The sequence below is a fragment of the Camarhynchus parvulus genome, chromosome 1, assembly GCF_901933205.1.
Source record: "Camarhynchus parvulus chromosome 1, STF_HiC, whole genome shotgun sequence".
Taxonomy (NCBI): domain Eukaryota; kingdom Metazoa; phylum Chordata; class Aves; order Passeriformes; family Thraupidae; genus Camarhynchus; species Camarhynchus parvulus.
In genome coordinates this window covers 59,938,617-59,953,641 of record NC_044571.1, presented here as the reverse complement: position 1 = coordinate 59,953,641, position 15,025 = coordinate 59,938,617, and the positions used below count along the sequence as shown (strand labels likewise).

General features: G+C 36.6%; 1 protein-coding gene across 3 annotated transcripts in view; it reads right to left on the bottom strand.

Annotated features, from left to right (window-relative positions):
• The window catches only part of AKAP11 (A-kinase anchoring protein 11), a 43,832-nt gene that overhangs the window by 10,830 nt on the left and 17,977 nt on the right, over positions 1-15,025 (bottom strand). Inside the window, exons 4-10 of one of the 3 annotated variants that reach the window (XM_030944014.1) lie at positions 14,905-14,952; positions 13,384-13,518; positions 12,273-12,537; positions 7,183-11,839; positions 4,872-5,027; positions 1,001-1,084; positions 241-287 (exon numbers count right to left, since the gene is read on the bottom strand). In XM_030944014.1, the coding sequence (XP_030799874.1) occupies positions 241-287; positions 1,001-1,084; positions 4,872-5,027; positions 7,183-11,839; positions 12,273-12,537; positions 13,384-13,518; positions 14,905-14,952 (5,392 nt within the window). The remainder of the gene's footprint in view (positions 1-240; positions 288-1,000; positions 1,085-4,871; positions 5,028-7,182; positions 11,840-12,272; positions 12,538-13,383; positions 13,519-14,904; positions 14,953-15,025) is intronic. The other 2 variants (XM_030944023.1, XM_030944032.1) reach the window with 2 other exon arrangements.

Below are 15,025 nucleotides of genomic sequence, written 5' to 3'. Positions count from 1 at the left end.
AAATTTATGTAAGCATCAGTAAGTAACTAGCACTTCCCAAAGGCTGCAAATTTCAGTGTATTAAGAAGATTACGTAGGGCATTAATTGAACATTCTGACGCTTGACTGACATCCAGTATGATGAATAGGGATAATAGAGTCATCAGCTTGTTTTGCAGACTACAAAGGCAAAGAACTAACAAAAAATTAATGTACAGTGCACAGGACAAGAACAGTAGCATATGCAGGAACCGACGTTACCTTCTACAGCATCCTTGGAATCCTCATCTTTATCTTCTGTTCCATCACTGTATTTTAATTAAGAAAACAAAAATATGAATACAATCCAATATATGCGGTAAATGTAGTAAATTCTAAGACTGTAATGAAGGTTAAACAACAACAAAATCATAAGAGAATTAAGGAGTGATCACGAAAAGCAGCTTTGCTTCTCACACCATTTCATGTTGTAAACAGACTTATCATCAACATCACAAGATTTTCTCTTAGGAAAAGAAGAGAGAAGAGAGAAATGAGAAACGTGTTAAAGGTGATACTTATTGATTTTAATAGTTTTGCTTCATATGTGAAAAGGTTCAGCCACCTTATGTCACAGATATGCATAGCAATAGGTAAGCCTAAGTGGTCTATAAAAACCAATTACTATGCAATTCTGAAAGTTTACACAAGCTAAAGGGAAAAAAAAACCAGAAATCCTGTAGGAAGCAAGCTCTAGTCTGCATGAAAAAAAAAGGTAAATCTAAACACTTATAAAACTGCAGGCAAGAACATGCAAAAAAGGGACCCTTTTGCAAGCAAAATACATTAATCAGTTTTAGCACAGAAAAATTTAATCATTAAGGGTGGAATAATTAATAAAAAATCATATTGTGATTAAGTGAGAAGAGTGTGAATAATGTATCAGCATAAAAAATGTACTGTATTTTTATTTTCAAAAAGGATGATTTCATGCATTAATTATGAGGAACCCATCTGGTTTATATTTCTCAACTCAACCAACCTGTCTGATGTTGGAAAGGATAAATTCTCCTCATACATATCCCCTTCTAAACCAAGACTGCTCCAGCTACTGCTGTTACCATTACTGCCAGGAGAAGAAGAGAAGACAGCTGAACTAGAAAAGAACAATAGCTCAAACTAGAACTTTCATTTTCCTTACAACTCTTTTGTCAAGACATTTAACGCAAGAGCACTGAAACTTTCTAGGTTTACTGGAGCAAACATGACTGCTATCCAGAGCAGCAATGTGCACAATAATGCAAAACTAGTAGGTTTCAGTACACTGGTGGAAGTATTAATTTGTAGTCATTAATTTTTCAGATCAGTGCTAGCAGGAATTCTGTCCTCAGGTCTAAGCACATCGCTTGTTATTTCTAAAAGCTAACAATTTCAAAAGGATTACTCATAAGAAAATAGATTACATCTGTATTATTTGCTTAAGGAGCAGCTAACAGTTAATAAAATTATGCATTGTGAAGACAACTTCACATACACAAAATCCTTCCATCTCACTCCAAAAACCCAGTAATGATCTCCAACAACCTGATGAGAAGGAATTCCTAGAGTAAAGAATTTTTTTAAAATTTTTAATATTGTTCTGCAAGTTGATCTTTTAAAAAAAGGACGTTTTTAAATCTATGAAAACAATACTGAAGAGATTACTTCACTCACAGTTCACAAAAATACTGCACTTATTCTATGACTACATTCAACCCAATGCAAAAAACTGAAAAAACTGAGCATGTTCTTAGACTCGTTAATTTCAGTCATTATAAATAGTACAGTTTGTTAAGCCTGTCAATATGTACAACACTGAGCAACTCATATGATTAAATCTCATTCCCCAACTTCATACCACCCCCAGAGGATGTCTGGAAGCCTTCCAAGAACAGGATTTCCAAATATCCTGCATTCCTCAAGAAAGCAGACTGCCTACTAGAGATGGCATGAGAAGCTGTGGAGTAACTGCAAAGAACTGCTGCAGGAAGATGCTTTCTCCACCTAAGTTTCATGTGACTGTTGAAGGTCACTTCCACTCATGGCAAACAGCAGAATGGGGGAAGTAAAAATTTCTATAGAGACAGACACTGATCTCTTTCAAGTGTTTGCCAGTAACGTTATAACCTCTCAGCGTCTCTTGCTCTCCAGCATGGCTGCTTGGATCCCAATTTCCAAACAGCGAACAGCAGGTTAGCAAGTCTACAATATAAACACACTCAACCTGAAAAAAGTTTAAGTTGAAGCTGCCTTATTCAGTACATTATTGCTTATTTAGACTACATGTCCAAAGAAAATTCAAAGAGTTCTCTTGTTATGCTAACAAGAAAAAAGAAAACTAAAGAGCAGAAGCTTCTGAAGAAACCAATTTGCAGAAGAATGCAAACCTGGTCTAAAAAACATTTCTCAAGCTACTGTGCGAAACTATCACACTTTATATGAAATACTAAATTTGGCTTTACATCATTAAATTACAGGTATAAAAAAACTAATACAGCCTATTGGTATCAATACTTTACACTCACAATGCCTCTTTCACTGGAAGTTACAAATGCAAAACAAAAATAGAAGTAAAAGCTGTGCTGGTCTGCAGACTAAAGGATCAAGAATTTGTAATCTAACAGAGTAACCTCTGCACACTACTGTTCTGATTAGGTAAGAGACAATGCACTTTACACAGGTCAGTCTTGGTCTGAAATAATCATATATATTGAACCATATGATTACAATGAGGTATGAGAAAGGGATGAGACCTTCTCCTAATTAACAGCCAAATTAGCAGTCTTTAAAATAAACTCCTGTAACCACAAAACAAGCAATAAACAGACAAAGGCATTATAATGCCTCTGGTAATGGTTCATGCAGCTCTTCAACAAGAGCCAGCAGAAGAGTAACAAGAAAAGCAAGAGGCTTCTGCTCTGAGTTATAACCCAACCTGGATGCTGGATGAAAAGCCTATGTCTATGCCTATGCTTGTACCTACAAATCAACTGGAGAGAAAGCTTAAGAACTTTTTAATTCTAAATTTAAGTCACCAGATTTAGGCATGAAAGGCAGAAGACACAAACACTTCCCTGCATAACTAACTAGCAAGTTCTTTAAATACTTTTCATCTTAATGGAGCTGCCCGCAGGATGCAGTGAATTAATTTCTTGTTTTGCTTTGCTTGTGTTTGGCTTTTGCTTTACCTGTTAAACTGTCTTTATCTCAACCCACGAGTGTTCTCACCTACACTCTTCCAATTCTCACCCCCATCCCACCTTGGCAGGAGTCACTGACTGGCTGGGTGGGGCTTAGTTGTCAGCTGGCGTTAAACCACAGCAGGGTATTATCACTGAATCTGTGCTTGTTACAGATCTCCCCCAGCTATCTTTTTTTACAAAAGGCAACAACCCCAGATTCTTGCTTCCACCTGATAAAGCTCAGCAACACAGAGGAACACATGTGCTGTTACCAAGCCATAATTAGTTCTGTAAAACCAGCTGATCAATTTGCACATGCCTGTTTCCTCCATCAACACCTTACAATCCAAATTATGCCTCCCCTTCTATGAGTAATGTGTTAACTCAGGTGATTCCTCCTCTAATGAGCCACAGATTTTCTCCCAAGTTATAAAAATTACCTTCTTTTCATTTACATCTGTTTTGGGAATGACAAATCACAAATACAACACAGGCACTACTGGTCCAGAATTTTTGTTATACTTTTTCCCTTTATCAACTAATCTATATTTTACTGTGTAACTGCCAACATAGTGAATATTCTCCCTTATAATCACATTTTCATCATCATTTTCACAAGAGATGATGTTTTACTAAAATAACTCTGAGTTAATGCATTCTTTTACAAAATTATTAAGGTGCATGAGTGATAAACTGTAGTAGTGCTTTGATTAAATTATTTTGTTAAGCAAAACAGGAAAAATACTGCAAACATTTAACTGAGTAATTTCACATTGGTACCAAATAGCCTAGCTGGATATTACATAAGCAAGCATGTCTCCCATACTTTCTTTAATCTCAGCAATGATGGAAGTACTAACTAAAGAAAAAAAATCTCTCTCCCATTTCTGCTGTTCTTCAACAGAAATGCTGAACTTTTTTATATCAATCACAAAAAACTAAGCTTATTCGTTCCTCATATATTCCTTCTATAGAAGCTGGGGCCACAGCTCTCAGTATGATTCTCCCTGGAAACAGGCAGAGACATTGCAAATTTTAGAACTGCCATTCTAATCTTTGTTAGCTATCAATCAGCCAGGAACAGTACACTGAGAAGCTCTGTAGAAAAAGTTACTAACCTGAACAAGTAAGTTCCAGTATTAGACACCTACAATTCTATGGTTGGCAGTATATAAATACTCCACCTATGTCACTTAGAGCAGCTTATAAATTCCAGTCCCAAAAAATACAAAAATAGCTGTAAAAGCTCATCATGCAAATTAAGCTATTACTTTTTTTTCAAAAATAAATGAATTTATAGAAAACATTTTCTCAAGGACTACGTTTTAATATTTTAGAGCACAACTTATAAACTATCCTCAAGCTGTGTTTTACACAGGGTGGTTGTTTTTAAAATGCTTCCATCTTTTGCTAATACTTAAATTTTATATGTACAGTTTTACTTGATGTGATTCCCTGGCATCAGTGACAATGCACTCTCCATATATTTTACAGAGTATGAACATTCATGGCCAACAACATTTTGTAAGAAAACAAAATCATGATATTAGAGCCATTTTTAATAAAAAAGTCATTGTGTGTTGAAGACAAAAATAGTCTCTTCTCCCCCAAACCCCAGGAGAAATATCACTTGATGACAAGTCATTTGATGTCAAGGCAACTGTTTAACTATACTAACATCTTTATAATTACCTGTCACTTAGGTGAAGAAAACTGCTGCTCTCATCAGGATGTTCATCTTCAAAACTTAGATTGGACCAACTCCCAGTGCTATCATCACCAATACTAAGACTCATCTGCTGGCTAACAACAGATTCAACAGAGTGAAATCCTTCTCTTCCAACAGAGCTAAACAAAAATTTAAGACAAAAACATCACTGCATTTCATGCTGATCTGTGTTTAGTTCATTCACAGCAATTTAACTCCATTCCAAAGACATTAAATTCCATTGGAAAAGAAAAGGTGGGGAATCCCTTAATTTGTGCCCTATTCTGAACACAAGAAATAGTGCAACCAAATTAATCTGAAACATCAAAAGGCTTACATCAGGGATTGCTATGTGGAATTCTTTCACTAGAAATCAAAGAGAGTGGTACAAAGAATTCTCTCATTTGGAATATTATTTGCTGTGAAGCACAGAAGGCACTGTAGCCTTGCAGCCTGTGTATCAAGGTACACCTGTCAAGCAGAAGACTTACCATTTCTGAACTTGTTCACCCTAGAACAGTTTGGCTATTTTCCCTGGCCTGCCCTCAGTACTAGCACTTAAGTGGTCTGCTACTGAGGGCAAAGTGCTTAAGTATGAAATATTAGGATTCCATTTTTTAGAAAGTTTTCTGCAAAAAAAGATTTTTCTCCTTCAAGAAAGTGTAGCAATGCATTACTTGTACAGAATTTTTCCCCTCAGGAATTAAGTTTAATTTTTTTACCCAAAAACCAATCAAGCAACCATACCCCATAGAAGCTAATATTTAGAAGACACTTTGAAAAATTCATTTAAAGAAGTTTGAATTCCTTGTTAAAAAAACCAATGAAACAAAAAAAACCTTACAAAATGAGAACATGCAGTTATGAACTAACTTTCATGTGCACAGTGTGATTATCTATATATATGTATATATGAAGCAGTAAGAAGTTCAAGAAAAATGATCAGCCTACTCCCACATAGCAAGCAGCCACAGTAACATTCACTATTTAAAAAGGCAACCTTAAACCACATCATTCCTAACACTTTGCTCCAGTGAGCACGAATTTGCACAAATATGTTCCTGAACTGGAACCCATCAGGGTAATAAAAAAGGTCATTTTTCTCATTTTTATTCACAGTTATACCAGCACCAGTTGTCTACATCACACAAGGCAGTTTCTCAAGGATCATATGCATTACATACCACACACTAGATGACAACAGAAGAAACATTTATAAATTCTGTCACAGCAAAATTCTAATAACGCTTCCTTGCCCCAAATTTAATAATAAACAGTATCTCTTTGAACCCTGCATTTTGCTGTTGGCATATTCCAATTAGAATTTTTAAATAAAAGTGTCATCTTTGATACCATAGGTACAGAAAAACATCACCACATGACTTTCTTCTTTTGTCACACATCACGTGAAGACTCAACCCTGTTGTGCAAAGACCAACAATATACTCAAGAGCACTTTTATGCTCTTAGAATGTATGTGTTTCACATCAAATCTTGAAAAATTTAGTTCAGTCCCACTGTAAATATTACTTCAAAATGAAAAACAAAAGGGTACCGATTGCTCTTGGACCTGAGAAGATTTCACTCTGATCACAGCACAATCAGTTTTAGGAAACAGTTGTTTGCCACAGATTTACTGCAGCAAATATTTCCTATTTATAGACCTAATAAAGGAAACAGTTTGTTACTCTTTGCTAAATACACAAGAATTTCAAAGTCAATTCCTTTGTTATTGTATTACTATTTTATAAGCTAAAGTGTAGCTTAGTAAATTGCTTTTTCTTAAAGTAACAGGTTATTTTTCTTTTGCTTTTTTTTTCTAGTAGTAAAGACACTATCACAACACAGCCATAATAAAAAAATGAAGTCTTTGTACTACAAAGCAATGGCTCATTTGACCAGCATTAGATGTTGAAGAGGAAGGATGAACAGGGAACAAACCTGGATTCTGTCATGGCTCATAGATCAACAAAACCTGTAAGGACTAGCATGTACAACTGTAGGTACTATTTTGAAGTTGAAACAAAAAGTTCCACTAATTAGTCACCTACTAGAACATATGTGCTGACATACATAGTATCCTTGGTTTCAAGCTCACATAGATGGAAAAAAGCTTTTTTTCTCTAGTTCTGAGTAATTTAAATATAACCAGAAGAACAAAAAGGAAGGAAACATTCAGAACATGAAGTGTACCTTTCTAAGAAAATATATATTAAAATTCCTTCTGAGCACATATTTGTATCAACAATCCTTTTTCTGGTACAAAATGCAACAATAAGAGAAAATTAATATTACCTTATGGTAACTGCCTGACCAATATTAGTCATAGCGGATGTCATTATTTCAGTAGTAAGGCTTTCAGCAAAACTGACTCCATCTTGTCCAATACCACTGTCAGCTGTCAAACTTGTGTAACTCAGTTCTCTTTCGGCTTTCTCTACGGCTGCAGTAGCTCCCTTGTCAGAAAACACTGTCCTCTGTTCTACATCAACGTGAATTTTGGGAATATCGAGCTGAAACACTCTTGAATTTTGACAGGCACCACCCAATCCAGAATGAAGAAAACGCCTCACTGGAATGCAGGATCCTTGTGCAGGTAGATGATGGGACATACTTTCTGTACAGTTCCGATGTTCCTTCATACTGCAGCATCTACAGACAGTTCCAGGAAAAGGAGACAGTTTCTCAGTGTGTGAGAGCTTATCCCCATTTTTTCTGTTTTCAGCCACATGGAGAACAGCTGACTCTAAACTCATTTCTAGAGTATCATCTGCTACTTTCCTAGCATATTGTTCTATAGCTTGAATTATACCTTCACTGTAGCCATTTTCATTTATATTACCTGTACTATGATAGAGTTTATGATCTGGGGAGAAAGGAAGAAACGTTCTAGAAAACTTTGTTTTAATGAGATCCCCTGTGACTTCATCAAATTCAGTCTTTTTATACAGACAGGAATCTGTAAGAGACTTTGGCAAACATGCTCCCGACATTTTCAGTTTCTTCCTGACATCACAAGTGATACTGTGGGCAAGAGATTCGGAAAAATGTAACAACTCTGTACATTCCATTCGCTGTGTGCAGACACTCCTCTCAAACATTTGGCCTTCACAGCGATGAATGCTGCTTTTCACCTGCTGTACTGCATCTTTATTCCCTGCTTTGATCACCTCCAGCTTACCATTTACCTGTGCATTTTGGCCAGGAAATGTCTTTCTGCTGTATCTGAATTTGGTTTTTCTAGCAGCTTGCTGCAAGCCCGATTTGATAGACCTGTAAGCAAGTCTGCTGGCGTACTGATCCACCAAGAGCTCGGCATTACCTCCTTCTCTTTTCAGAACACGGATAACGTGATCTGCATACTCGTCAGTCACACTTTCACAGCTTGGGTACTTGGAAGTCAAACCTGTTGTGCCTGAACCTTGTGGTAAAGGAAGCCCAGATGAATCTCTCTCCCCCAGCCACTGGTCCTGTACTGGGCCACACCATTCCTTTGAATTACCATCTTTATTGCCTTTACTCACATAAAAGCAATCCACCTGGCAGTTAACCCTCTTCAACCTCAACAGCTTGCAATGCCTTGATTTCACTACTTTCTTGGCCTCATTGATGACTTTTCCTGCCATATCACCTGCATAATTCCACAAGGAATTGCATGTCTCTTCTGGGATATTTACAAATGCAGTATATCTGCATCTTTTCTTTTGCATCTCCAATGGAGCCTGCCTGCCAGCTTCTCTTTCATTTGTTTTACCACCTAAATGGGAAGCAGCCATTTCAGTCGCTACTGAAATTATGTGGCTAGCTAGGCAATCTGCATACTGAATTGTTTCTGCTGAATGCTCCCCTCTCTCAACAGGCATTTCAGAATGATCTTCATCTTCACTACTGTCCACTTCTTCAGAAAGAGACCACATGAGTTTCAGCATAAATTCCTCATTTTCCAAAGAGTCATGTTCAGTTTCAGATGAATCAGTAGTGGATGGATTGTAGGGTGTAGAAGGTGGTGTTGCAGGTGCAAATTCCTTTGCTAATTCTCCCTTGAGTTTCTTGGACAGTTTTCTTAGATTCCTTTCAGAACTACCTTGACATGGTACTAGAGGAGTTGGTGGGGGCGTGTCAGGCATTAAACAGGTATTTCCATGTTTCAGGCTTGATTTTTCGTCCCTCTGCAAAGCACCTTCACTGCCAAACATCTCTGAAGGCAAGCTATTTGCATGCAGAAAACAATCAGTCTGCCTGAAATTCAAAGCTCCTGCTGATAGTTTCTGGGTATCACTTTTTTTGGAAGGCTTGTTTAAGCATGTTATTGAACAGCTTCCTGTGTCAGTACAGTCCTCTAGAACATGCCTAGCAAAAGTCACAGTGGAACAAGGCGGTGGCGATTTTGAAGAAAAATTGTTTCCTTTTTGTTCCTGCCAACAATCTTTAGATTGTAAAATATACTGAACAGAGTGAGTTGGAGTAAGAAATTTACATGGATTATTCAAAGGCAACTGTTGTTGTTCCACAATTATAGAAACGTTATTTTGCTTCTCAGCCTCTTGCTTCTTTATCACACATTGTTCTTTTTGATTGGTATCTCTGTAAGTCTGTGAGCTCACATTACATGTTAAATTCTCACTGGTGTTGCATAACACAGTTTTACTTTCTTCCACAGATTGTTTTATTACATACTTGGCCAAATGATCTGCAAACATGCTCTTGGGGGTGTCTTCACCAGTACCTTGCACATAAGGTTTTTTATCTATTACTTTTCTTGTTAAAAAATCTGAATACTCTTCTACTGCTTTTGTTACTCTAGATGACGTTATGGTTTCATAAGCTTCATTTACTATCAAATCTACCATAGTTCCAGAGAAAGTATTAATGCCTTTTGACCCACTTGTTAATTGTGAATTATTGTTCATTCCAGATCTGTTATTTGTTAGTTTGGTATCATTCTGATTACAGAAGAGGGATGGAGTACTTTCCGTACTTTGACTGTGATCTGAAGTTAGATAAATATTTCTGAAAGAAGCAACTTCCTCCTCTCTCGTTCTGCTTGGGAAAAATGGATGAGTGGAGTCTTTGACTATTTTAGTACTGTCATCAGCATTTGGAACAGTGGATACTTTCACTTTGTAAGCATGAGAGGAAACCTGCTGCTGACAAAGGGCTCTTCCAGCTAAGGGCACAGGTATTGAACTCACAACACCTGAGGTACAAAATAGAGCCTGCTGTACAGTATATTCCTTCTTGGAGTCTTGGATTGGCTTTTGTGTTACCCTATCATTAAAATTAGGAGCAACTGTGGAAGTCTGTGTTGACTCTAACATACTTTCTGCACTTACATATTTGATATTGTCCATGGAAACGCTAATGGCTGCTTGTGTTGTGAAGGTCACATCAACCTGAGATAGTTCAATAAATGCCTCCTGAATGACAGATTCAGACAAATCTCGGGCATAGGATCTTACCACTTTGTTTTCATAATCAAAGGATGAGGATTGTGCAGTAGGTGTTGATGGATATGAAAACTGGCATACTTCCATGATTCCTTCAAACACAAGCTCTTCAGCAAGGTCTGCTGCAAATCGTGCAACAGTGTTGTTAAATATTTGTTTCTTTACCTGACGCAGTTCTTTCAAAGCACCGGTTATAGCTTCGCTCACCAAAAAGTTTGCAATGCCATTAATGGCACGCTCCTTCAGCGAGATTGCTCTACGTCTTCCAATCTCATAAAAAGCCATTTGAAAGACTGAAGAAGTCAACCTAGCAGCCAAATGGCAAAGTGCATTTGTGCATGAAGAAACACCTTTTTGGAGATCCTTAAATGCACTGCCGAAACTTTTTTCAACCAATTCAGTTGCAAACTTTTGAATGCTATCTCTTATCATTAGTGACTTATGTTTAGATTTTGTTTGCTTCACTGGCTCCTTACTAGTTTTCATTTTGAGATCTGCAGCTTGCCTCTTCTTCTCTTTTAAAGTCACCCTTCTGTGTTTTGAATCACTCTCTGCACACATTTGCTCTGATGAGGACTCAGAAAAAAGAACAGAACCCAGTATTTCACACGAAACACTGTCAGCATATGCTGAGTAGCTGTTATAGGCTGCATCACGGTGACTTTGACCCGTGCCCTCTCCACCAAGATTAATTCGACACAGGCATTCGGAGGAACCGCAGCTCCCCAGGGGGCTGAAGGCTGATGTTCTAATGGGGCTGAAGAAGCCCCCATTCTCCTCCCCTGATGTTCTAACGGGGCGAGGGGAATCCGGGACCTCGAAGATGCTGCTGTATGGTGACTCTGGCTTACGAGGAGTTGGCTTCTTTACATTGGCTGGCAGAGTGGGACGATCAAACTTGAATTTCTGAGGGTTCATTGTAATGCTTGCAGAAGATAATTTTTCATGTGCAGTCCTCCTTTTCTGGGCAGGATTCCCTAGGATGGGATCCCTAATAATTTTACAAGAGTTTTCCAAAGCTTGTTCCAGCTCATCAAACCGATCAAAACTATCAAAAAATTCACTCACTTCTGAGTCTGAATCCTCTATATCATCTTTTATTACTGGAATTTTTGGCAGCTGAAGTTTCGCCTTCAAGCTTTTTTGATACCCTTCTTCATCTAAGAAGATGATGGGGCTTGGGCTGGAGCAATCTGACTCAGAGGATTCGGCTGGAGAGGAAGAAAACAATGTTTTGCGTAAAAAATTAACACCTTGATCAGAAGGATTATATGGCTTATAGAAACTCCTTTGTATCCAGGGATCAGAAATTGAGGTTGTAACTGAATTCTTTACTGAGGACCGCTCCTTAAGTCCCAAAATATCTATCAAAGTAGAAGATCTGGCAGATGATTTTCGATGTGCAGAACCCACAACAATCTTTGAGTCAACAGCTTCTAAACATTGAGCAGGGACAGTCTGTGAAGCAGCATCTCGATGGTTTTGAGAAGAAAAGCTGCACGTACCTGAACAAAAAAGAAAAAAGGTAAAAAGAGATTGCTTCAAAACCAAGAATTTCCACAGAACTACAGCAATCTGAACAGATTATTTAATGGCAACTTCTGGGTTTACTATTGTTGCAAAATGCTAGCTCATCTTTCATTATTAAACCAATCTTTTATTTTCTTTAAATCCTATTATACAAATCTAATCACTGACAAATTAATGTATCTTTTAGCACATAAAGTAGAACAAGATTTTATTTGATATCCATCTGACACTGAGATTAGAAGCTTTTGTCCATGAGTTGGAAAACTATTGTGAAAAGAGCAAAAAATTAATTTTTCAATTGCATGATTAATGTAAAAATAAATTTCAATTTATTTACATTTACTTTTTTATTAAATCCTAACAGCCTAAATTTCAAATACCAGCTTCTAGAAGTGTGCAAGAACTTACCAGCACTTAGGATCTTTGAAGGTTCATCTTCATCTAAGTGTTCAAAAGCAGTGACAAAATCATCTTCAATTGAAGAAACTGACTGATTTGTGTCATCATCTTCTCCATGGGTGGTCTCTGTTTGATGTTTTTGTGAAGAGTTGATTTCCACTGCATATCTTATGCCTGCAGTATACTTGCTTAGCAAGGTGAATATATAATCAGCTTTGATCCTTGGGAATGAAGGAGACAGTCTCATCACACAAAACACTTCGGGAAGCTGATTCTAGAAAAAGACAGCAACAAGAAAACAAATACAGCAATCTTCAGGGGATTCATTCAATGCATTTTTATGAAGAGTAAATAATTTTAAAATATTTTAAATACAAGGAAATGAATTTAACAGTTTGTGTAGAGTGATAGCTAGAATGACTTCTTCATTTTTGTAGAATCTGCATTCTGAATTAATCATTGCAATAATGTAACACAACCATGATAACATGTACCAAAGAATCTACTAAACAATTAATGTTAAAAATTTGTGGAGGAACACAGTATTTCAGAGCATGTTTATGCCATATAATATTTAGTTTATAGGATATCTGTTTCTTCGAGGTACCTTTAATCTTATATGCAATACTTGTAATTGGAAAGACTATAATTAGTGTGGAAATAATGGGAACAATACAGAAATAAAAGTAATAGAAATTCTATAATTAATGGCATTTATAATTTTTTTTAAGAAAAGCTATCACTGAGTTTTATGAACACCAGACATTCCCTTAACTTTGGGAACCTCTGTTTCAACAAAAAAGTCTGCTGAAGATGAAAGTTATCTGAGCAGAGCAGAGATAGGTAAGTTGACAAATTTCATATTCTTTCCAAATTGCCAGTGAAGGGGACCATAGCCTAGCAGAAACATGGGAACAGCACCATAATTAAATATTTGTTAAGTATTTTCTGTAAACAATACAACACAGTTAATTTTCATGAAACAACAGAAATATAATATTAATACTACTGTGGCTAAGATGGCCCAAAACCAAAAGCAAGACAGGGTGTAATAAGACTAAACTCTTCAAAAGGCAAAATGTAATGTTTTCTGACATGCAAGAAGACACAAAAATTTTACCTGATGTTTCATGACATAAGGTTTTGCCAAGGTTTTCTTTACGTCTTTTAGAAACACAGCCTCGTTTTCTTTTAGTTTGCGCAACTGGAGAGATTTCAGAACATCTGGAAGCTCTACAGAAACAGCTGATAACTCCTGAATTTAAATAAAAAACATTGAGAATACAAAATCACAAAAACGGAATGCAAATGACAATGGGGTTGATTTCATACCTCCCCTAAATCCTTACAGCTGCTAATTCTGGTAAAGTTTTTCTTTTCTTTCCTATTTCTTACTCTGTCTCCCACTTACTCTCTCAAACTGTGATGTAAAGCTTGCGTAAACAAGATTTAATTCAGTTCATACTTGAAGGATGCCTAAAAGTCATAAAGCAGAATCTTTAAAGTGCTGAAAAGCAGCTGCACGTCCTACAAAATACCCAACCACACTGACCTCCGCTAACAACGGTTCTCAATAGATCTCTCTCTACATGATCTTTGTGTGCTTCACTGGAACAGTATTCCAGCTCCCTATCACAAAAACATGAGCAAGGCACTTCTTTAACATGACCTTGGGCAATCTTCAGAATCATCTAATACAGAAGAGGCCTACAAAAGAGTTCCATTTCTTTTCCAACAGTCCAAACACTACTGATGCCTATGGTTCAAAGCAAATCTCCAAAAACCTGTTCTGTCCAACTTTCCCTACATTCCATCTAACTCTAAACAATGAAACAGTTCTTACCTATACTTGAAAGAATGTCTAGTATTATAATTTGAAGAATTAACAACATTGATCTAATATGCAACACAAATGGATTCAAAGTTTCTGTTTTACATTTTAAAACATCAGGAAGCTATTACAAGCAAACTCTCCTAAGATCTAGACAGAGTAGAAACAAGGAATTTTACTGTGAACATGTATGTTATGAATTATACTGATATGTAAATTGCACAGGAAGGCTAAATCTTTAACTTATGAAAATGGCACATCATAACCCTCAAAATATTTCCTTATTTAAATCTTCAGAATAACATCTTAAGGCATAACCATAATACTGACTTCTAAACCCCCATCAGCAATTCACAGCTAGAGGTCAGAACTAGTAAAGTTTAGTTTAGTTTCACACATGCAACTGCACCGTATCAATAAACACAACTAAACTAAGGGTAAGATAACAAACCAAAACACTGATACACACAAGTTTTTAACACCAACAACAAAACCCAAACCAAAAAAAAGCACCCACAAAAAACACAAGTAACTGAGACACTACCCACCCAAACACCCCCCTGCATTGCATTTAAGTTGTTATAGAGCATCCTAACACAAAGACTGACTCAGGTAACATTGTAAATATATATAAAACACTGATTATCATATTAAAATAATTATTTACAACTTTTCAATGACATTTGAAACTTCGGCTTTTAAATACTTAAGATACATCTATTCCATTTCTTGAACACCAAATTTCCTCCATCTAAAGATCTAGGTGCTAGTTAGAAGAAATTTTCCAATATAGATAGATATATACTGTACCTGCAAGTGAGCAGTTCCCATCCCTTCTGCAAAACCTATAAATGTAATCTGTAAAATAAATACAAGAGTTCAGTCAAGTACAGTATTTTTTTTTGTTTCCTGCAGATATTTAAGAGTTAAA